Below are 24,941 nucleotides of genomic sequence, written 5' to 3'. Positions count from 1 at the left end.
CACCCTTGTCTGCTTTCCAGAGGGACCACTCTCTCCATGACACCCTTGTCCGCTCCACACACCCCTCCAACCCCACCACACCCGGCACTTTCCCCTGCAACCGCACTAAGTGCTACACTTGGCCATACCAGGCCCCAAGAAGACTTTCCACATCAAGCAGAGATGCACCTGCACATCTGCCAATGTGGTACACTGCATCTGCTGTACTCGTTGTGGCCTCCTCGACAACGGGGAAACCAAGCGGAGGCTTGGGACCATTCTACAGAACACCTACGCTCGGTTTGCAACAAACAACTGCACCTCCAAGTCGCGCACCATTTCAACTCTCTCTCCCATTCCTTAGATGACATGTCCATCCCGGGCCTCCTGCAGTGCCACAATAATGCCACCCGAAGGTTGCAGGAACTGCAACTCATATTCCGCTTGGGAACCCTGCAGCCCAATGGTATCAATGTGGATTTCACAAACTTCAAAATCTCCCCTTTCCCCACTGCATCCCAAAACCAGCCCAGCTCGTCCCCGCCTCCCTAACCTATTCTTCTTCTCACCCATCCCCCTCCTCCCACCTCAAGCCGCTCCCCACCCCCCATCTCCTACCTACTACCCTCATCCCACCCCCTTGACCTGTCTTATCCTCCCTGGACTGACCTATTCCCTCCCTACCTCCCCACTGACACTCCCCTCTACTGGCTCCATCCCCGCCCCTTTAACCTGTCTGTCTCCTCTCCACCTATGTTCTCCTCTATCCATCTTCAATCCACCTCCCCCCTTTCCCTATGTATTTCAGAACCCTGTCCTCCTCCCCCTTTTCTGAAGGCGGCACTAGGCACGAAACGTCAGCTTTTGTGCTCCTAAGATGCTGCTTGGCCTGCTGTGTTCATCCAGCTCCACACTTTGTTATCTCGGACTATTTCCCTATTTTCCTTTTCTGATTAGATCCATATATTCCAGATATTCTGTCTTTCTTTGTTCAGAGCAAAAGAACAAAAGAGAAATACGGCAGAGGAACAGGTCCTTTGGCCCTCCAAGCCTGTGCCAATCATCATGCTCTGACTAAACTAAAAGAAAAACAAACCTTCTGCCCTTATTCAGCTCATATTGCTATATTTCCTCCCTAATCTTGTAACCACCCAGATGTCTTGTAAATGTTGCCAACATGCCTGCTTCTACCACCTCCTCTGGCAGTGCATTTCAGGCTCTTACCACTCTGCATGAAAAACTTTCCTCACACATCTCCATTAAAATTTTGCCCTCTCACTTCGAACCTGTGCTCTCTTGTAATTGAGCCTTCCACCCTGGGAAAAAAGCCTCTGACCATTCACCCTATCTAAGCCTCATAATTTCGTGGACCTCTATCAGGTCTCCTCTTAGCCTCCAGCTTTCTAGTGAAAACAATCCTAGTCTTTTTAATGTTTCCTCCTTGCCAATAGCCTCGAGACTGGGTAACATCCTGGTGAACTTTCTTGGCACTCTCTCCAAAGCTTCCACGTCCTTCTGGTAACATGGCTACCAAAGCTACACACAACACTCCAATTGCGACCTAACAAGGGTTTTATATACCAACATGTTTTGCCAATTCTTGTACTCCATGACACAGCCGATGAAGGCAAGCATGCCATATGCCTTCTCAGACACTTTGGCGACGTGTGTTACCACTTTTAGAGAATTGTAGACCTGCACACCCAGATATGTCTGCTTATGTTCCTAAGGGCTCTGCCATTAACAGTATAATTTACACCCAAATTTGATCCTCCAAAATGCATTCATGCATGTGTCAGGATTAAACTCATCTGCCATTTCTGTGCCCATGTTGCCCATCTAGTTTCTTCTATTACAGGTTGAAAAGCAATATAAACATTGGAAGTCTTACCGAAAAGATAAATTTACTAGCAAAAGCAGGGCAATCATCCAAATAGGTCAGATTCAAGTTAAATTTATGTTTTGCCGTGAACTAATCTTTTCCTTTCTTCAAATATAGACTAAGCATATTTTCACTGCTAAGAAAACAAAATCACAGCATCTGATTTTATTAACATTGATTAATGGAGATCAATATTAATTAAGATGCAAGTACAAAATAATTGCTTCAACGAGTAGCCAAATATGATTTGCTCTTCCTACTGTTATTGATGCAAATTAATGATTAAACTTCCATATTGCTCTCAAGTAACATTTCTACAACTTGAAACATGATATATATCTGGCACAGTTGCAAACTTACATCTTTAGATGTCACATTTTCCAAATCTTTGCTCATCATTATGTATCTTAGTTTATTTTTTATTAATCGTTCAGTTAGTTCATTCTCGGTTGGTCTGTAAAAAAACACACACACAAGCATGTTTTAAGGTAATTCATCTTACTTCATACCTAAATCCAAAAGTGCTAACCAGAAAAAAGGTTAAAAAGAATGACATCAGAGTCATATGAAGCTGCATGGGTCAATCACAGTCCAGTTTTGATTCCAGTTTGTGTCAAATTAGTATTTTTGAAATTTAGAAATGGGCTGCAACAATTAGTAGAGCACTCCTACTCCTAATTTTTATGCAAGAACTATGCTGAATATGAACGGGTTCTTATAAATCTGAAATTAGCTGTGATGCTCTTCACAGTTAAAATGCCTGATACTCAAAGTTAGGTATCTGATTTCTACACTGGAAGTGATTTGCAGAAGGAGGAAATTGACAAGAAAAACTAAAAAGTATCCCTTGAAGCTTTTGTTAAGGTGAGGGGAGGAGGGGCAGGAGGGATTTTGTAGCCAGTCAATATCACTGTTACAAAATAGTGTATTTTCTTACTCTTCCTTTTACTTTGGATCTAGCACACTGAGTGCAGGAAAGCTGAAATCAAAAGCACATCTTCACTTAGGTCTAGCGCAAATGCAGAGTCAAATAACTGAGTACTATTTTTATTCAGACACTAACTACCTTTGTGGTTTTACTAACTCATTTTTAAAATGTTCAACATTTAAGTAGTATTCTATCAGTGAGAGAAGAGTTTCTATCTAATGCAAGGCAAAGGAGAAAGTAACTCATGGTTCTACTTGTCATTCCTTTTTTAAGGATGATGCACTAAGAAAATCACTAACAGCCTGATGGTAATTTATATATTTTAAAATTTGGGCTCTGAGAAAAATGAATATATGATACCTCATTGTTTAAAGTATTATTTCATTCTCTGTAAGAAATCAGAATGAGTTTAATTTGGACAGCACATTAAATACTTTCCAAAAATCTCAATCACAATAAGCAAAAGTCAGCACAATGCACACGACACACTGAAAATTGCAGGGGCTTATCTATGCTCCTTGGTGAAACTGCTTCAAAAGCAATGCAAGGGAGAAAAGTAAAACCAAATAAGGGCCATTAATGAGAAATGAGCAACATACTGAATAAATATAATGTAAGTAAAAATTGACAATTTTGGACCTGTTTATATAACAATTTTCAATATTTTGCTTTTTGTATATCTATCGTTGCTCCATATATCCGTCAAAAATGCTTTTTCCTAAAAAACAACTGATCTGGGGAAGTATGATGATCTCAACGCGATCACAAAGAAATTCTGTGAGGATACAAAAAACAAAAAAAAGGTTTGCAATCTTTACTCACTTATCGATAAACATTGGCGGTGAGTCAGCCCGCATGGACTGCAAGTCATGCATTGCATTCCATTCATTAATACAACTTTGATCCGAGTTAATGCAACTCTCATAGTAACTGGTCCAAGTCAAAGCAATTCCCGATGGATAGTAATTGTACCTACGCGCTGTCTCACAGGATTTGTGGAGAATTTGTAGTGCTGACCTAAAAAAACAGACAAATAATGGACTTCTTTTAAACATTTCATGTTTGGTCATGTAGTGAAATAAGTTATAAGCTAATTGGGTATGGGAAGAAAATTATTAGCAACAGAGCCAATAATTCACTTTTGATTGTTCTGGCAACTGTGTCATTGCACTGAAATGAATTCAGCCTCTTACAGTCTTCCCTTTAATTTATTTGTGGGATGTGGGCATCACTGGCTGGTCAACATTTATTACCTGTTCCTAGCCTTGAGAAGGTGGTGGTGAGCTGCCTTCTTGAACAGCTGCAATCTACCTTTTGTGGGTTGACCCACATTACCATTAGGGAGGGAATTCCAGGATTTTGACCCAGTGACAGTGAAGAGATAACATATTTCCAAGTCAGATTGGTGAGTGGCTTGGAGGGGAACTTGCACATGGTGGTGTTCCCACATATTCTGATGCCCTTGTCTTTCTTGATGGAAAGAGTTGTGGGTTTGGAAGCTGCTGTCTCAGGATCTTGGGTGAATTCATGCAGTGCATCCTGTGAACAGTACACACTGCCATGACTGAGCGTCAGTGGTGGAAGGAGTGGACACCTGTGGACATAATGCCAATCAAGCAGGCTGCTCTGTCCTGAATTGCGCCAACCTTGAGTGTTATTGGGACTGCAAAATCCAGGCATGTGGGGAGTATTCCATTATACTCCTGACTTGTGCCTTGCAGACGATGGGCAGGCTTTGGGAGTTAGGTTTGAGTTACTTGCCACTGTACTCCTAGACCCGAACCTGCTCTTGTAGCCACCCTGTTTATGTAGTGAGCCTAATTAAGTTTCTGGTCAATATAACCTAAAGGATGCTGATAGTGGGGGATTCAGTGATGGTAATACCATTGAATGTCAAGGGACATTGCCTCTTATTGGTAATGATAATGGCTTTGCCTTTGTGTGGAGCACATTTACATGCCACTTGTCTTCCCAAGCCTGGGTATTGTCCAGATCTTGTTGAATTTGAACATGGACTGCTTCAGTATCCGAGGATTTTCGAACAGTGCTGAACATGGCCCAATCATCAGTGAAAATCCTTACTTCTGGTCTTATGATGGAGGGAAGGTCATTGAAGCAGCAGCTGAAGATGGTTGGACTTAGGACACTAACCTGGGGAACTCCTGCAGAGGTCTCCTGGAGTTGAGATTACTGACCTCCCAACACCACAACCATCTCCCTATATGTCAGGTATGACCCTAATGAGCAGAGTTTGCCTTCTGTTACCCATCAATTTCAGATTTTCTCAGGCTCCTTGATGGAATATTCAGTCAAATGCAGCCTTGATGTCAAGGGCTGTCACTCCCACCTCTCTTCTGGAATTCAGTCTTGTGTCCATGTTTGAACTGTAGTGAGGTCAGGAGCTGAGCACTCCTGGTGGAACCCAAACTGGGCATCACTGAGCAGGTTATTACTGCACAAGTGCTGCTTGATAGCACTATTGATGATATCTTCCATCACTTTACTAATAATCAAGAATAGACAGATGAGGTGGTAGTTGGCTGGTTTGGATTTGTTGTGCTTTTTGTGTGCAGGACATACCTGGACAATTTTTCACATTGTTGGGTAGTTGTAAGAGTTGCAGCTATACTGGAATAGCTGGTTATGGGAGCAGCATAAGTCTTCAGTGTTATTGCCGGAATGTTGTCAGGGCCTATAGCCTCTACATGATTCAGTGTCTCCAATTGTTTATTGATATCACGTGGAATGAAACGAATTGGCTGAAGATTGATATCTGAAATGCTGGGGACCATTGGAGGAGGCCAAGATGGATCACCCACTTGCCACCTCTGGCATAAAATTGCTGCCAATGCTTCAGTCTTTTGCACCAATGTACAGGGCTCTTCAATTATTGAGGATGGGGATATTTATGGAGACTCCTCCTCCAGTGAGTTATTTATTTGCCCACTACCATTCACAACTGGCTGTAGTAGGACTGCAGAGCTTGGATCTGATCACTTGGATGTGTGATTGCTTAGCTCTGTCTATCAATTGCTGCTTATGCTGTGTAGCATGCAAGCAGTCCTATTTGGTAGCTTCACCAGGTTGATACCTCATTTTCAGATATGCCTGGTGCTGCTTCTAGTATGCCCTCCTGTACCCACTATTGAACCAGGGTTAATCCCCTGGCTTGATAGTAATGGTTGAGTGGGGGATGTGCTGTGTCATGAAATTACAGATTGCGCTGGAGTACAATTCTGCAGCTGTTGATGGTCAACAACACCTCATGGATGCCCAGTCTTCAGATGCTAGATCTGGTTTAGCATGGTAAGAATGCCACATAACACACTGGAGATTACTCTCAAATGTGAAGGCAGGACTGTGTCTCCACAAGGACTATGCAGTGGTCACTCTTACTGATAATGTCATGGACAGATATATCTGGAAGGTTTCATTCCATGAGTACGACTATGTCAGGCCATTACCTGATTTGTTTGAGAGACAACTCCGCCAATTTAGGCACTAGCCCAGATATTAGTATAGAGGACTTTGCAAGGTTAGTAGGCTGTTTCTGCTGTTGTCTTTTCCAGTTTCTAGGGTGATGCCTGGTGATCCATCTAGTTTCATTTCGTTGAGACTTTGCAGCGTTTGGTCAACTGAATGGCTTGCTAGGCCATTTTAGAGGGTAGTTGAAAGTCAACCACATTGCTAAGGTTCTGCAGTCACACAGAGGCCAGACCAGGTGAGGATGGTAGATTTTCTTCTCTGAAGGACATTAGTGAACCAGATGTTTTTTTCTGACAATTGACAATGGTTTTGTGGTCATCAGTACATTCTTAATTACAGATTACTTTATTGAATTCAAATTCCATCATCTGCTGTGGTGGGGTTCAACTCTGTTCCCCAGAACATTTGTTGAGTTTCTGGATTAACAGACTAGCAATAGTACCATTAGGCCACAGAGGCCAGTATCCAGTCACCAAGTCATCCTTTATCTACACATGGAGAGTCTTTGACAGTGATCTAACAAACTTATAGCCAGCCCTCAGTGAACAGGATGTCTGACACCCCTGTTCTTATTTATCAGCCAAGGCTCCCTGATAGCCCCATTCAGGGAATTTATAAACCTACAACATCCACATGGCTGACCTCATTACAATCACGACATCTCTCCCCCTCCCAATCCAAGGACATAGGCTGATTTGTTTTTCCGTAACTGCACCTGGGGCGTTTTAGCACTGGGTCAGAATCCTCCAACTCTGTCTCTGATACAGGCAGCATGCCACCTCTTGTGCCCAGAGCATCTCAATAGAAATTAATTCTCTTCAGACGGCAATGGCGTTGAGGTGGTGACATCTGCCGTGTCCATCTCCGATTCAGACGGATCTTCAACTCTTAATGCACAGGGAGAACCTATAGCTTCCGGAACAGTTGGAAATGCTGTCAAGGCGCCAGCCATGTTTTGCTCCTACATCATTTGCAAGTTTGCAGCTCTCCTATGATCAATGTACTTGTTCAAGATTGTTGCACCTACCTGAAGTTTGTGTCACTGGACCTGACTTCGCGTTGACCATGCAGGGTCATTCCTGTAGTTCCTACTCCAGACTTTGCCCCCTGAAGTAAACTGTCTCTCTCAATTAGTAGAGTCCCATGTCCCGCTTTTGCGGTTGTGATGCTATTTCACCCTCTCCCCCCATCCAGATCCAGGAAGATCAGATTTAACATGGCGCAGAGTCTTCTCTCCATTAACAACTATTCTGGAGTTGTTCCTGTAGTTGCGAAAGGGGAGGTTCTATAATCAAATAGGAACCTGGACAGTTTAATATCTAGTAAAGCTCAGTTCTTTCTTTAAGACTGCCTTCAAAGTCTGGACTGCTCTTTCTATCAGACCATTGGATGATGCATGGTATGGAGCTGTACTTGTATGTCGAATAACATTTGACTTCAGGAAATAATCAAATCCTTGATGTTAACCAATGCCCAACACTTCCAGGAATCCATGTACTGCAAATTATGCATGCAGTTTTCTCAGTCATCATCCCTGTGTTTGCTGAATGAACTCTATACATGTCTAACTACTTTGAGCAAGCATCCACAACTAAGAATGGTGAACCAATGACAGGACTTGTATAGTCAATGCGTAACCGGGTCCAGGGTTTACCTGGCCATTCCCATAAATATGGCAGTGCTGCTGGTCATAATTTTTGTCCTTGTTGGCACTCTGGGCATTGCCCCACCAACATGACTGTGTCTGCATCCAATCCTAGCCACCAGACATAACTTCTCACCAACCTCCTCATTTTGTAAACCCCTGAAGGACCCTGGTAGAGTTCAGCCAGTATCTGGCAGTGACATTTGCTACGGACAATCACTCTTGCATCCCATAATAATATGCTGTCCTCTCCTGTGATCTCTCTCTCTGGACCCAAAAAGGTTTCAATTCTGACTGTGACAGCCCTTTGGATTGTGCTATCACCACCTGTTCTTTCAGCTTTGCCAGGACCAAATCTTTCTACATCCCAATTCTGACACTGACAGCTGTGACTGGAAGTGTGTCCAATAAATTTAAGACCATTAAGGTCTCTTCCAGTGGTGGTATCACAGGTGGTGTATGTGCCAGCAGGAGGTGGCTCAATGCACCTGCATTTGATACTTGGCCTCCCAGATGGTGATCCTACTTGCAATTATCCGCTCAGTATTAGAGCTCCCCGCTGAACATGGCCTGATGCTACAGGCGGCATTGCCTCGTCCTCTTTGACTAGACCCAGCAGGGTTTGTGGTCCATTATTATTGGTAGAACCTCCTGACACCAAATATGACTGCCAAACTTCCTTCACTATCTGGACATATTTACGCTCTGCATTAGCTAAGTCCTGCTACTGAATATTCATCTCCATCAGGCCACCTGTGAGCAAATACTACCCCAATGCTATATGGGGAGACACTTCAAGTCAATACCAGATCTCGCTTGGGATCATAGTGTGCTGACACCTTAGAGGCTGAAACCAGTTTCTTCACTTCCCTGAAAGCCATAGCTTGGCTATGTGAACATTTCTAAGGCAAACCATTCTTTTTCCGTTGATGCAAAACTGCCAGGATGGAAGCCAGGTTACGTATGGACTTACTGTAATAATTCACTGGCCCAAGGGAAGACCTAAGCTCAGAACAGATGTGGGAGCCGGGCCACCATTGATCACCCTCACTTTATTCTTAATGGGTGTAACCTGGTCTTGTTGACTCTGTAGTCAAAGTAGATCACTTGGATTGCCTGGAACACACACTTTTTCCTTCTAAGGTGTGCGCCCACCTGAGAGAAATGTCTAAAGACTATCTCCACATTCTCGAAGTGCTCCTTTTGGGTCTTCCCTGTTATTCGCACGTCAACTAGATGAATGGTGACCTGGAGTGGACCTTGTAAAATGTTCTTCATCATTCCCTGAAAAATCACACAGGTTGGCAACATCCCAAATGGCAGTCTTGTATATTGGTACAAACCCTTATGGCTATTAAGTGTAGCATACCTCTGGGAATCCGCATCTAGCCATAAGTGAATAATGTTCAGCTTCATAAAGGTCAGTCCCCCTGCCAGCTTTGTGTAAAAATCCTCTATGCAAGGGATTAATCTTTTATCCAGTTGTGAAAAGCGGTTTACCATTTATTTAAAATACCCAGAAAATCAAGCTAACCTGTCGAACATCACGATCGCTACGACCAGTGCTGCCCATTCCATAAACTAGACTGGTTTGATGATTCCTTCTCTTTACAGCCTCTGATTTCTGCCTCTACCTTTGCTTCTAAGAGAAATGGCACCTGGTAGGCCTTGCAGAATTGTGGAATTGCTTCCTGGCCAACGTGCAAGGTGGCCTTGGCCCCTATGATAATCCCTAGACCTTCCTGAAAAACATCTGGGTATTTAATTAGGCAGCCATTTTCTAATTGAAAAACGTTGAGCCAATCTCTGATGCTTTCTCAACCAATTTCACCCCACGAAGCTTGGGCCTGGGCCTTTTACTACAATCAGCAGTAATTGAGCCAGCTACTTCTCGTAAGGACTGGCATGGAAGTTGTATGTTTAATCTGTAAAGATTCCCCAGTTATAGGTTCTCAGTTAAGCTGAGGCCTTGCGCAAACTTACAGTTGGAGTCCAGACAGTATTTTGTTCAATTCTGATTCTGAGATCATTGAAACAGCCGCGCCAGTATCAACCTCAATTAGAATCAGGTGACCATTCAACCAGACCTTTATTTTGATTAGTCTGATCTGGATATAATGAAGCCATTTAACGGTTTCAAACCAGATGTACATGGACTTCCAGGGTGGGCACTTCTGGATACTGGCCTATGACTTCTCTAGTCAACACATAGTTCTCATGAGATTTTAGTGATCTCACAGGTGTACACTACTATCTGAACCAGTACAAACCAGAATGATAATGTTTTGTAATCTGATTTAAATTATAAGCTGCAAAGAAGGACATGTTTATGATATCAGCATATATTGTACTGCAATGAGAAACATTTCAACGTTTCACAGGCTGAGTCTGCTTTCACATGTTTTGTGACCCATTACAACTAGTAAACTCCACATCATCTAACTCAAACTCCTTCAAGTTTCACTTCACATTATTTTAATAATCTTCAATTCAGTTATGTGTCTCATCTTCCACTCACAACCATATTATTCATAATACATATCTCCGTTCCAGAAAACTATCTTTCAATTACAGTGCTGCAATTTTCAAATCAAGTCTGCATGTACCTTCACCAGCAAGTTTTTCCAGTTGTTCAAAAGGTTCTTAAAAACTTATTGCTGAACTGTGTCTTTTTCTCCCCTTAGCCTGTCCTTTCTGTAGCATGATGGCTTCTTTTCTCATGAAAATTGCTTAAGATGTCGTTATATTGCAGCTCACTATGTAAAAACAATTTCTTAATACTTATTTTTGGTTCATCTTATTTTTTCACCCTCCTACCCAAAGTCCATATTAGTTTTTAAGAAGTTAGGTTAATCCAGCATCCAGTTGCCACATTAGAGTTACTTAATTAATTTGTCCACTTGAATAATATATTTCTTGGTATCATTTCCTAGCCCCCAAATAATATCAATACAGTTAAATGACAACATGAGTTTCTATTCCATTTATAAACACAATATTTACTGTGTCATCAAATGGTTATTTTTAAACAAACTTTATTGGAAAATAAACCAAAGTTCAGTAAATTTTAGCAATTAGCAAGACAGCACGATGAAACAAATACATTACTTACCACATGGCTTGTACAGAAACTGGCTTGAAGATATGAATACGATCCACTGTACTCACACTGAATCCACTGAAGCAAAACAGAATAGCTATATAACACTACAAAGACATCAAATTATTTAAAATAACAGAGACAGTATTCTTCAAAGTCGACAGACAGTTGTTCAGAGGTACAAAAATGTCAGTATTGTTTACGAAAGGCATTTTGCTTCTTGAACTCATCAGAAAAATATATAAATGTAAACAGAAAACAAATAACATAGTAGGGAAGGAGAGTTCCAAGATAATAAAATGTGAGGCTGGATGAACACAGCAGGCCAAGCAGCATCTCAGGAGCACAAAAGCTGACGTTTCGGGCCTAGACCCTTCATCAGAGAGGGGGATGGGGAGAGGGAACTGGAATAAATAGGGAGAGAGGGGGAGGCGGACCGAAGATGGAGAGTAGAGAAGATAGGTGGAGAGAGTGTAGGTGGGGAGGTAGGGAGGGGATAGGTCAGTCCAGGGAAGACGGACAGGTCAAGGAGGTGGGATGAGGTTAGTAGGTAGATGGGGGTGCGGCTTGGGGTGGGAGGAAGGGATGGGTGAGAGGAAGAACCGGTTAGGGAGGCAGAGACAGGTTGGACTGGTTTTGGGATGCAGTGGGTGGGGGGGGAAGAGCTGGGCTGGTTGTGTGGTGCAGTGGGGGGAGGGGACGAACTGGGCTGGTTTAGGGATGCAGTAGGAGAAGGGGAGATTTTGAAACTGGTGAAGTCCACATTGATACCATTAGGCAGCAGGGTTCCCAGGCGGAATATGAGTTGTTGTTCCTGCAACCTTCGGGTGGCATCATTGTGGCACTGCAGGAGGCCCATGATGGACATGTCATCTAAAGAATGGGAGGGGGAGTGGAAATGGTTTGCGACTGGGAGGTGCAGTTGTTTGTTGCGGACTGAGCGGAGGTGTTCTGCAAAGCGGTCCCCAAGCCTCCGCTTGGTTTCCCCAATGTAGAGGAAGCCGCACCGGGTACAGTGGATGCAGTATACCACATTGGCAGATGTGCAGGTGAACCTCTGCTTGATGTGGAATGTCATCTTGGGGCCTGGGATAGGGGTGAGGGAGGAGGTGTGGGGACAAGTGTAGCATTTCCTGCGGTTGCAGGGGAAGGTGCCGGGTGTGGTGGGGTAGGAGGGCAGTGTGGAGCGAACAAGGGAGTCACGGAGAGAGTGGTCTCTCCGGAAAGCAGACAGGGGTGGGGATGGAAAAATGTCTTGGGTGGTGGGGGAAGGAGAGTGCCAGTTTCACCGGTAAGTGAACTCAATGTTGAGACATTAACTGATGCATTCTGCACAACAATGATGACTAACATGTAACAACCAAGCTCTTTTAACTTTTAAATCAGACAAGTGACTGACTGGTCAAGGCATTGCCCTGTGAAATAAATTAGAAATAAACTAGAGAATGACTGTCAGCTAATTTGTTAAATTTAAAGAGTGGGTGTGTGTACATGTCCTTTCTGTCTGCAAAATACAGGTCCCTGTGCACTAATGAAGTAGCTTCCAGCATACACAACTGCTCCTAACTGTGAGCCTCACTGAAATCCTGACTTGGTCATCAGCACAATTCTTCACAGATGCAGTATTATTTTAAAAACTGCTGTCCAATCCATGGAATCACAATGAATGTTCAAAACTGTGCTGTGAATTTTTTTTTTAAGTGTAGGATGATTAGGTATGATCAGTACCTTGTCCGTTGCAAACATTCAAAGGGATGCATGTTGTTTGAAACAGGCTGACAGTACTTCATATGACTGCTTACATATTAGGTTCACACTGGCACTGAAATTCATACACCGTGTTACTTGTTTGTGTGGTAGATAGAATGGCTTTTCCGTTTGACAGCAGCACCTGGTTAATGGAGAACACCACTTTTGTTGCTACTGTATATTAGCAGTATTAAACTGCTAGCTTCACCCATTGCTCAAATCTTTGAGAAAACTTACCTATCCGGGACAATTCAACTGGCTCTTTCCAGCACTGAAAGTGATGGTCCATTCATGATATACAATGAGGAATAATTTGATCAGGACATCTACTATCTTGCAGGACAGCTTTGATATGCCCTATTTAAGCATCAAGCTTGCTTAGTGAACAAACAGCTCAAGCCTATTTATAGTGCTGTCAACAAGGCCAATTTTGTAGCACATGGAATTGTAGAAATCCCAATGCATACAACAAACAGCAAAGATATGTTTGTGACAGACAGTAATAGAGAATCCCTGCTGATTTCTCAACTAGGACATCAAGGAAAGGCACTCAACTAAAACATAAGAAAATTCTTACATGCAGCCACTGATTAAGGTAATAGTATCATCTATGTTTCAGAAAACATATTTCTCAAGGAATCCAACAAAGATATTTGCAAGAGATGGGCCTCACAGAGATCGCATGTCAATACCATCTATTAGGACACAGGATATTTTTACTGAACTCATCATCGTGAGGTGCAGACTTTTTTTTGAAGTACAATGAAATTTGATTCACACCATGTTGGTCCGTCAGCACTATTTCAGTGGTGCAGATATCTTTGGTTTTCTTGATTAGTACATTGGTGAATAGACTAACAGTGTCAAATGAGCTCACACATGCTGCATTGCTATCAATCCCTATCTTGGTTGATCTTGTATGCCTTTCAAAAATGTGAAGGAATTTTTCACTGTGTATGTGGAAAATATGCTTAAAAATTGTCGCAATTTGTTCAACCATCTGGTGTGTTAAACTTGGTGAACAACTAATCATAGATAAGATTTGGCTTTAAAGGACATCATTTTGTCTGTTGTGGACAGCCCACACATACATGGATACAGTGACTCAAAAGGACAAACTATCATAACTTCAACAAATCATGCCATTTTTCAGCGATGTTCTTAAAAGCATAATATCAGAATATAAGGTGAACAAACTTATTCTTAGATGTATTCACTATGGTCAGTGTTACTTGTGGTTTTAGTGGAAATTTTTTTTTCCAGTGCTTCTGTAGAAGCTTGTAGAGGGCTTAAATTGGTGAACCAAGGGTGCTGCTTGACGAGCATGCCTGTTTGCCACCAGTTTTATAATGTTTGCTCTGTATTAAACAAAATAATGACTTTCAAAAAAATACAGAAACAGCACAGATGGATTTGTGGTTTATCTTGCATTAGATCCTCAAAACTTACCATCTCCTCTGAATTCAGAAAATATTAAAACCTAGGATTATTTAATTTTATAATATAAAAAAAATTAAAATCTAACAGATAAACAGCAGTTTGAAGGTGGATCATTGCCAATTAGTACTGCAAGTCACTGAAGGCGGCCAAGGCCAGATACACTGCCACTTTACATTGCTCTAGTTCACAGGCCCAAGTGATCCTTGATTGGCACACATTCCAGATGAAGATACGTTTGAAACAAAGTGAAACAATCAGTAAGGATTGCTCGAGCAAAGTCATCAAACGAAAAGGAGGTGGACATCCAATGGGGCGGGGGGGAGGGGGGCGGGAAGAGATGGTGGGCCATCCCTGACAAGTCCCACCTGGAGAAAAGTGGAGATGCGATAAAGCAGGCCTGGGGAATTTGTTGGAAAACAGGCAGTAACTGTTCTGTCTGCAAAGCAGCATTTCTTTTAACCATAAAATTCTGATTACTCTTGTAAAGCACGTGCAAACCAATTCTTGAAGCACTTACGCCTTATTTCGAAAAAGATGCTTTGTTCCCGTTCCATCCACTTCTTCCACAGAATGCTTAACACTGAAGACAGTCAGCAAGACTATCCAACAACCAATATGAATTAGGAAGTTATGAGAAACCTTCATGTGATGTCACTTGTGGGAAAATACATTGTATGCTACCAGAGATCCACTTACAGTGCTATGACATACATACTATGGACCACGTGCTGAAAAATGGGATTAGAATAACTAGATGATGGTTTCCGACTAGTGCAAATGCAACGCCCCTAAAGGTCTTTTTGTGTGCAATGGACCTCTACGACTCCAAGATTATGACTCAGACAGACCCTATGGATATGGATAGGAGATTAGATGATCAAACAGCAGAGGACATTCCCAAATCCACCATACTACTGGTGGAATGGCACCAAAAAAATCTTAGACTTAATTCTATTTAATGAAATAGAAGCTTTGATAAAATTGGAATTATACATTGGACCTGAAAGAGAGAGACAAGTTTTCTTCAAGCAGGGCACTCAATTCAGAAATGACCTCTTGCTCAACGGAAATATGTAAAATAAGCATTAAAAGCAAAAGTGCTTTCAGCACCTGTGTGTATTTTGCTGCCTTCATGGAGGCCCACCATATAATCCATTCAATACTTCTTGCCTTGTGCTTTATTTCTACAGGAACAACACTACTTCTGGAGTCTTCTAAGGAGTGAATTTTGATCATCTATTTCATTTACATGCTTCCCTTGGTTAATTTTATTGACATGGAAGCAGTTTTGAAGACAGTACTCAGGTTAGAATATCTAACTGCTTGTTAAAATGCATAGGGGCCTGCCTGCAGTCTAGATCAAATACTAAAGGGCAGTCTATGTTGCAAGCAAGGTTTGCTATTTCAATTTAATAGCACTCCCATCAATGACAGTATGCAAACTTAATGCTTTACCCCAACATTTCTCCTCCTACACTTCAACTAGAAATTGTTTTATGAATTTCGTTAAAACCTTGAAGTCTTACTAAGATTTTCATAACAATGATTTAGCCATTTCAGCAATGTGATTTTTTTATTAATCTTCTTGAGACATTGAGCAGTTTGCTTAAAATGCAACATTTATTAAGATCTCTATTGATTACATTCCAAATTATGTAAGACAGAAGTGCGTGCTACCGTTGAACAATTAGCATTACAAAATATCAGTCAAAAAAGTTAGTCAAAGGCTTCAGGCTAAGGAGCTTTCTAACAAAAGTTTAAAAATGTTCGGGGGAACCATAGTTGGGGATGGATTGAAAAACCTAAAAGGCGTATGCAAACTTAGATGATTGCAGAAGTTTACAGCTTCTATGCTGAATTTTATTAAAGCACTACAATTAAAAGAAACTGGAGGATTCAGTATAAGAAGTCAAGTCTTAAGTGCCTTTAAACCTCTAAACACGAGAGGAAATCCTGTATTATCTGGATGGTTAGTAAAAACTGATTAGTTAAGCATGAATAAATTCTTTGCATTTAAATGCAAAAAGGACAATAATACTACAGCATTAAAATATCAAATTTCAGCCTTTTCTCATTTTTTTCTTGGTTAATTATGCAGAAGGAATTGAGTTCCTTACCCATCTCCATCCAGGTGAATCTTTGTATCACTCCAGAGAGGAAGGGTCAATCCTATAGTGCATGAATTACTATAAAGAATATAAAATCACCATTAAAATCTGATGGTTAATTTAGTAATAAATCATGTATTGATCTTATGAAGTTTCCTATTTTCCACTGAACATCTGCATCAAAAATGTTCAAAGAAATAGTTCAGAATGTAGATTTACAGTTCCCTTACCAACTGATCTTATTCATTTAACAGGAGGTCCAAGGTATCTATCCTAATTGGTTTCTTGCTGCCCTTAGTGCGGCAACAAATTCGTTCAGCTTAGCTGGAGCAATCCAAAACTTCCTACGTTACTCTGCACAGTATCATAGTTCCACAACTTTCTCTACTTGGAATACTTATCCATTCCCCCTTAAAAAAATGTAATAGTCTGCATCCCTCCAACAATGCTTCGAGAATGATTTTTTACCCAACCTTTATCTCCCTCTCAAGGACAGTTTCAAATTATGAGCCTTTAAACAGAGAATCTCCAGCCAAGTAAAATACATTTTCTCCACTCTCAGTTTCAAGTAAAATAGACCCAGCCATTTATTTATCTCAGAACTTACATTTCTCATCCCTGGCACAATCTAACTAAACTATCAAAGAGCTTTATTTTTAAAAAACACAAAGCTTTTTTTTTCAAAAAGCAAAATACACTCAGAACCTAACTTGCTATGCCTTCATTTCCTTCCTACATCAACATTTAGTACACTACTTACCTTTCTTTGCTTGCAAAGTCAATTCCCAGAAGGACATTCTCCTCTGTATCTTGATGGCCATTAGTATACACAACTACCATGTATCGGACTCGATGAACAGACATGCTTTCCAGGCGCACTGCCTGTGGGAATATACCAGTTCCAAACAGTTTCAGCCAGACATTACGCTTTCTGATGAAAACAGCTTTGATTCAGTTGTCAGCTAGCTTTGGTTATTTGCTGCCCTTAGTTTGTTTTTTTTTAAAAATTCCCTACAGTTGTGAAACAGCCCCTTCAGCCCAAAAAGTCCACACTGCCCCTTGGAGCATCCCACCCAGAACCAGCCCCCTATAACCCACACACCCCTGAACACTATTTAGCATGGCCGATCCACCCAGCCTGTGTGGCAACAAATTAAGAAACTTTGTCTATAAATAGTATTCATCAGCAGGTGAAGATAAGGTAGCTAGTTTAATTCAAATACAGTGATGCAAAACCACGAAAAGTATTCTTAGGTGACCTGAAACCATCACTCCACTTTTCTCCTGCCTCAGTGTAACTGAAATCATCAAGCTGGTTCTTTGAAAAGTTTAACATTATCAAGTAAGCCTTATTTTCGCTATTCTTTTCGAAAGTATTGAATCTGTACTTTTTCATTGGCACTACTGTCCTCAGTACCTTGCCACAAGTGGATCTTATTTTTGTGTGAATCACAAATTAGGCTACATGCCAGCAGGGGTTGTTCTCTCACAACTCAATGATATCTTTTCCCGCACCCCCCACCCCCCACCCCATTCACACAAACCTACTTTCATCTGAAGTCACTTGACAGCAATCAGAAATAGGAACGGCTTCTACTCTCCCAAACTAAAAAGGAGAGGAGGTTAATTATATCCCGCAGTCACTGTAGCTGAGACCAACTAATTCATCACTGATCAGGGATCAAAATGAGACTCCCTTGACTTGCGTAGATCAGTGAATCATTGGAAAAACAAGTATTGGCAGAGATAGAGATTTGTACTTTTCAATCAATGCTGTTGAGCAGTAACTGAGTATCTGACAACATATACGCTCCTGTGAATGGATTCCAGCAGCAGTGCTTATCTATCTTCTGTGCTTCAATGTTTCATTGCCCATTTAATGTTCCTTTATTCTTGTGGCTTTACTATTTCTTTCTAAGGAACATTTTGTATCATTTGCTACAGGTGAACAAGTATATCTAAGTGAAACAGAAAACTCACAATAGAATTAAACTGGCATCTTTTGCTACACTTTAGCAGTTCAGTTCCACCCTACTGCTTAGATCCCTTGCAACCGAAATACTCCTACAGACCAGCAATCTTTCAGAATCCTATGCATTGTACACTTATGATTTGACCAGGGAAGAGCACGCAGGATAGAAAATAACAAAATGAGGGAAGCCTTTTTTTTCCCTCCATCTCAATACATGCCCAAACCACATCAAGAATTTTCAGATATGCCACAGGAGGTTTACTTTGGCTACTGCAGACGTTCTGGTATAAAGCTGTCGTATTGGATTTGTGGCAAAAATGAGTGCACGTAGAGAGGGCAGGTTCTGGTCCATTCAGATGTGTTGTCTGAAAGAAGATATATTCTGTTGCCAAAGAAATTAAAATGGGAGCCTAGAATAAGCAAGCTAATGATAAATAAGCTGGTGGATTATACTGAACACCGCATCCATAACATCAAGCTTCCTGGCACATTAAAACCTCTGGTATATAGATATTTTGTTCAGAATGATGCCTGTTGTACAACTGATGACAAGACTGAAATAGCATAAACTCCCTTAAAGTGTGTTACTTGAAGGCTGATTAAAAATCAAACACTCCTCTATGTCGAGATAGCTGTCAATCTCGTTAAGATCGCAGGGAGACAAGCAGTTCCTACTGAAGTCCCATATCATCAACATATCCATAATTCAATAACATACCATTATTCATCAGGAATCCTGTGAGTAATCCTAAGATAACTGTTGTTTGTCATTTCACCATGCTGCTCAGGAAAAGCATCTTCTTGCTGCTCTCACCTCAGGAGGACTCCAACTGATATTTGGCACTTGTTTCATGGTCAACCAGTCATAACCCTCCTTAAACTAGGGTAAATTGGCATTTAAGACAGTGAAGTGGAGTCTTTTCACTTCCAAGTCAGCCCTGTTGCCCTTCCTGATAAGGACCTGGCCTTAAGTCTACAATTTGAAAATGTGCAATGACACACAACTTGAAAGAGATGTTTTTATGATAAATGTCAAGAGGACATAGACAACTGGTTGAATAAATGCGTAAAGGGCAACCGATATGTAAAGCACAGAAATGTGAAGTGATTAATTTTGGTAGTAAGAATGAGGCAAAGCAACAAAAAAAAAGGGAACAATTCTAAGACGTGTTCAGCAAGAGTGTCTGGACGGTATATGTGCACAAATTGTCAAAAGCAGCTAGGGAGGTTGAGAATGCAGCAAAATCAAAACAGCAAATTGAATCCTAAGTTTTACAGTTATAAAGTATAGAAACAAAAAAAAAGCTACGATGAACCTTTATGAAATACTGGCTTGGTCTCAACTGACACTTCCACAATGCAATATGAAAAGGTGAAGGTTTTAGAAAGGATGCAGAAAAGATTTATAAGAAAGTTTCTAGAGACAAGAAGTCTCAATTACATGACAAAATTGGAGAAATAAGTGTCATTCTCTTTGAGTAAAATGGGTTGGGAGGAGATATAATAGAGATATTTAAAATCATAAGGCTCTAGGTAGATTATATAAAGAGAAAATATTTCCATTAATTGAAAGATCACGAATGAGACAACAAGACAAAAGAACTAATTGTGATATGAAGAATAGCCTTCTACACAGAAAGTGATTTGGATCTCAAATGCACACTAAAGAATATGATGGAGGCGAATTCAATCATGGCTTTCAAAAACGGAAGTTAATAAGCACCTGAAAAGTCAAAGATTTGCAGGACAACTGGGTAAGGGCTTGGAGTGGCACTGGCTGATTTACTCTTGCAATGAGCAGTCATAGGTGCACAACAGGGAAAATGGCTTCCTTCTACGCTGCAACCATTTTTTGAAGTTTTTCTACACTAATTAACTTTGATTTCAACCCAAGATTCTAAATTAACATATTATTGATATATTGCTTGACACATATCCAGATACCAGTGTACAAGACTGGAGTTAAATTTTATGATTGACCAGTTAGCTTGGGTTTATTAAATGGGACATTGACATATTGAACAACCATTAGGTTGTGGAAATTATCACACTCCATTTCAAATAAATTTGCACTCTAACACCTCAATTAGCTATTCAATCTTGTTTGGTAAATAACAGAACTTTAGTGCTCTATGGCTGTAAGCAATACAGTTTTAGCTTTGTGAAAGGTGAGCACTGGAGTTACCCAGTTTTGAGTAGAAGTAGAAATGAGAGAGATAAGAACACTGTGCTTCTGAAACAGTGCACGGTGGTGGGGAAAGCAGTTTCATAACAAGCACGAGAGAGAGCAGAGAACCAACAGCTTCATATAGGGCAGGACAAAGCACGGTCAGCAGTTTCTCAAGCAGCTTGAAGAGTGAAGACAAAGCAATTTCATAAAGAGAACTGACCTACATGACAAGAACAGAAATGGTGGGAGATATAAGCTGGCAGCAGAAAGCCCCTTCAACCTGTTTTACCTGTCAGAGCTGAAGTGCAATATCACAGGAAAACAGCACGTCATTGTTGGGTGTAACTTCCATATCCCTTTTGATTGGCTAAATGACTTATTTGTGCAACTGAAGAGTACAATTAGGAAATTCCCTCTCAAAAATATTTCACATCTAAAATAATTCATTAAACAGAATTGAGATGGATCAGCAGGCACTGTGTTGCAGCTGTACTACGTAGAGGACAGTGCAATCCATGGTCACCGCACCTGCAGGAAGAGTTGTTGAAAGAACATTGGTTCACAGTTGATGAGCTGGAGTCTGAACTGGAGATATAATGACACATCAAGGAGGGGAGATGTACCTGGACTCTGTTGCATTCCTTAGATTAATAACACCTAATTTGGTCTGTGCTCATGAACAGGAGATTGGGACCCCAAGTGAAACATTTATGGGGATTCAGAATCTGGCTTTGGAAGAGCCATAGCCAATACATACAAGGTTGGTGAGGGTGAAGGCACAGACGACAGACTGGATGGGGGAGGCTTAGTGTGTCATTCAAGTGAGGGAATACCAATAATTAGGGAAACGGATACTTATCTCTATAGCAAAGACAGATTCCTAAAAGGATAAAAGGGGATATCCATGTGAAATGGAACTTCCTCTTCCAAAATGAAATGATTGTCTGGAATTCTTTACCCAGAAGGTTGTCAAGGCTAGGTCAGTCATTGGAAGAGGAGATAGGTAAATATTTCACATAACAGGAAGTTGAGGCCTGTGAGGAGCTGCTATGAAAGAAGAGTTCAGTCATTATTTCATGGAATGGCAGGACAGGCTTGAGAGGCCAAATGGCTTACCCTTATCCCTATTTCTAACACTCTTATCCAGTACCAGCATGGGTTTCAACAGCTAGCATTGAATACCTTTAAGTAAGTTTCCATACTCTAGTCATCCAAATGACCAAAAAGAAAGGTTAGGGCATTGTCTCTTTATCCCTTACCAACTTTATCCTGTCTTCAGGGCGGAGGTGATTAATCATCACTTGAAGATGGAGCTGGAGATCTCCTGCAGTAAGTTAGTAACAAAGATTTCATTTAAAATTTATTTTAAATCAGAATTCACTCTAGTGAGCACAAGTATAAAATGTAACTGATTTCGCGTGCCCCCCCCCCCCCCCGGCCGATTACTTGTCAACGGCCAACTGGATTAAAAGTGGTATTATCAACTGTTCATAATAATGCAATTGGCATTTGCTAATAATTTGAATGTGGAATTTTCTAGATGAGTGTCTTGAACTACTTTATATTGAGGAAGTAGAAATGAACAACTGTAATCAGAGATGGATTCTTCTAATTAGTATTAACACATTGTTGTTGTAGTAGCAACACAGACTACTTAAATGTAAACAGCTTTAAGAATAACCTTTGAATTATAGTTATGAATGATATGTATGTACAACATATATGGACAATACATACACCTACAATTCTCCAACAATTCATACATGCACTTGGAAGAACTTTTGCTCTCCTCCCTCCTGCCCCTATTTCAGATTAGATGAAAGCACTGCCATTTTTAAAAATCAAAACTTAATATGCAGTGCTTTATCAGAGTCATTGAGGTCTACAGCATGGAAAAAGACCTTTAGATTAGATCAGATTCGATTCACTACAATGTGCAAACAGGCCCTTCCGCTCAAAAAGTCCACATCACCCCTTGCAGCATCCCACCCAGACCCATCCCCCTATAACCCACACACCCCTGAATACTACCGGCAATTTAGCATGGCCAATCCATCTAGCCTGCACATCTTTGGACTGTGGGAGGAAACTGGAGCACCTGGAGGAAACCCACACAGACATGGGGAGAACGTGCAAACTCTACACAGACAGTTGCCCGAGGCTGGAATCGAACCCAGATCCCTGGCGCTGTGAGGCTGCAGTGTTAACCACTGAGCCACCATGCTGCCCCACCTTTCTGCCCATCAAGTCCATGTTGGTCAAAAACAAGCACCTAACTTTTAATTCCAATTTTCCAGAGCTTAGCCCATTGCTTTGTATGCCTTGGTAGTGCAAGTGCACATCTAATTGTGTCTTAAATGTTATGAGGGCTTCTGTCTCTACCATCCTTACAGGCAGCAAGTTTCAGATTCCCACCACCCTCTTGGAAAACAGTTTTCTTCACATCGCCTCTAAACCTCCTGTCCCTTACCTTAAATCTATGCCAACTGACCCTTCCACTAAGGGAGAAAGGTTAGATAAGAAGGATCTATCTACAAGCCTCATGATTTTATACATATCAATCATGCTCACCCCTCTCAATTTCTTCTAAGTCAAGGAAAACAGCCCAAGTCTATGCAATATTCATGACTAAAATTCTGCAGCCTAGGACAGATTCTCATAAATCTCTTCTACATGTTCTCCGTGCAATCACATCCCTCCTATTTAATGTGATAATGTTTTATACACTTCCAGCATCACCTCCCTGCTCTTAAACTCTTATGGTCTCAATTAGCCCAAAAACACAATTATCCCACATCTTCTTGATCACTATCTACATGTTGCACTACCGTAACGGCCAGCCGGATATGCAGACCAGGTTTCTCCGATCCTTGGTGCCTCTCACTGTTCATCATATATTCCCTGACTTCTTTGTCCTACTCAGTGGCTGTTATGGACCAGACCAAGCCCCTCAAAATATATTAAGATAGCTGAGACCCAGCTTTTTCTTATCTTTAAAGTCAAGTGTAAGGCAGTGCGTTCCAGGTGCAATTCGATTGGTCAAACTACCAAACTTGAAGCAAAACACATTCTTCTTCTACTATAGTTAAAATACAAACAAAAGGAAGAAAGAATTAGGATAATTCACCTCTACTGGAAAACTGAACAGAATAATACATTATTTAACTACTAAAGGACAACTGTTCCAATACAGTAACATCCCAGAAACACATTCTTTGCAAAGGCAAATTCAGTAAAACAGACTGTCTCACATGCAGTTTTCCAGTCCAGAAGGAAAGAACATCAAGATAAAACAGAGCAAGAACAAGCATAACAGAGAAAACTCATACATTTTATTGTAGCAGGGAGAGATATAGAGCAGCTTCTAAACCCTAATAGAAACTAAAATTCTAGCTTGGTGGGAGCTTGACACCGCCACTTCATGCTGCTTCTACTGTTCCAATTTTTAAAAAAATCCTCAAAGCCTCACAAGCTGTTTACTTTATTGGCTTGGAACAGAACACTCGATCCCTCTGCCTCAACCTTTCTTCAAAGCAGTATCCGGACAAAATATTCCTCCTAAAGCCATTGTCTAATCACACCTCTGCCCTCCGAAAGAAAATAACAAACATAAAAAGATTCAGATTTATATTTTATTGTCATGTGCAAAGTACAGAAGTGGAGTACAGTAAAAAGCGTATAATGTCACTACATACGCACCACCTTCGGTACGTGATATCTAGGTACAAAAACTTAGGTACAAAAGTAATAAAAGAGACAAAGACAGTTAAAAAGTTAAGCATTACAAACCTTCATAGAATATGTAGAAAAATAAAGAAACATGGTAGTAGTTAACATTAAAGTCCTTCTTAATACAAACTTGAAAAGTAAAGGAATAATGTTAAAGGTTCAACAGCCTTTCTTGAACGCTGAGCCATTCTGTGGCCCTATCTCTTTCGCTTAGGTCCCTCTCCAGGAGACCTGGGCTGTCTATTCTTGATGCCACTGCTGCCGATACTGGGGACTTCCCTCCCCACTCACTCTTCCTATATTGGGCTGTGATTCCATCACCACCGTTGCTGCAGCTGAAACTGCCAACTCTGATCTCCTCCTGCTGCCTCCAGAACATGCCCAGGCAGGACCTGCTCACAGTCTCCTATTGCCGGGTATGTGATGGGCCCATTCTCATTGCTGACTGCATCTGATGTTGGGCTGAGAGACCATCAAGGGCCACTGAAAGACTGCCACTCTTGAGCTGAAATGCCACTGCAGGAAGCCGAAAGATCCCCACTCTGGGCCAAGAGACCATCACAGGCCATCAAAAGACTCCCAATCTGGGCCAAGATTCTGCCACGAGCCAATGAGCTGGACCGAGAGACCGACACGGGCTGCCAAAAATCCTGGCTGAGGGACCACCACAGATCACCAAAAGACTCCATAGGAGGCAGAAAAGAACAGAAACACAGAGAAAGACAATAAAGGAAAGAAAGAAAGAGCGAAAGA

The 24,941-nt window shown here is 41.2% G+C and overlaps 1 protein-coding gene across 3 annotated transcripts in view; it reads right to left on the bottom strand.

Moving 5' to 3' along the window:
* The window catches only part of LOC125464061 (protein phosphatase Slingshot homolog 1-like), a 117,283-nt gene that overhangs the window by 40,296 nt on the left and 52,046 nt on the right, over window positions 1-24,941 (bottom strand). For 2 of the 3 annotated variants that reach the window (XM_048556068.1, XM_048556069.1), the window contains 6 exons: window positions 21,719-21,783; window positions 17,078-17,199; window positions 16,327-16,395; window positions 11,033-11,098; window positions 3,612-3,806; window positions 2,222-2,315 (listed from right to left, as the gene is read on the bottom strand). In XM_048556068.1, coding sequence (XP_048412025.1) covers window positions 2,222-2,315; window positions 3,612-3,806; window positions 11,033-11,098; window positions 16,327-16,395; window positions 17,078-17,199; window positions 21,719-21,783 — 611 coding nt within the window. Of the gene's footprint in view, window positions 1-2,221; window positions 2,316-3,611; window positions 3,807-7,302; window positions 7,461-11,032; window positions 11,099-16,326; window positions 16,396-17,077; window positions 17,200-21,718; window positions 21,784-24,941 lie in introns of those variants that run through there. The other variant, XM_048556070.2, reaches the window with a different exon arrangement.

Source organism: Stegostoma tigrinum, chromosome 26 (genome assembly GCF_030684315.1).
Source record: "Stegostoma tigrinum isolate sSteTig4 chromosome 26, sSteTig4.hap1, whole genome shotgun sequence".
Taxonomy (NCBI): Eukaryota; Metazoa; Chordata; class Chondrichthyes; order Orectolobiformes; family Stegostomatidae; genus Stegostoma; species Stegostoma tigrinum.
The sequence above is the reverse complement of the archived record's forward strand: the minus strand, read 5'-3'. Positions and strand labels throughout refer to the sequence as shown.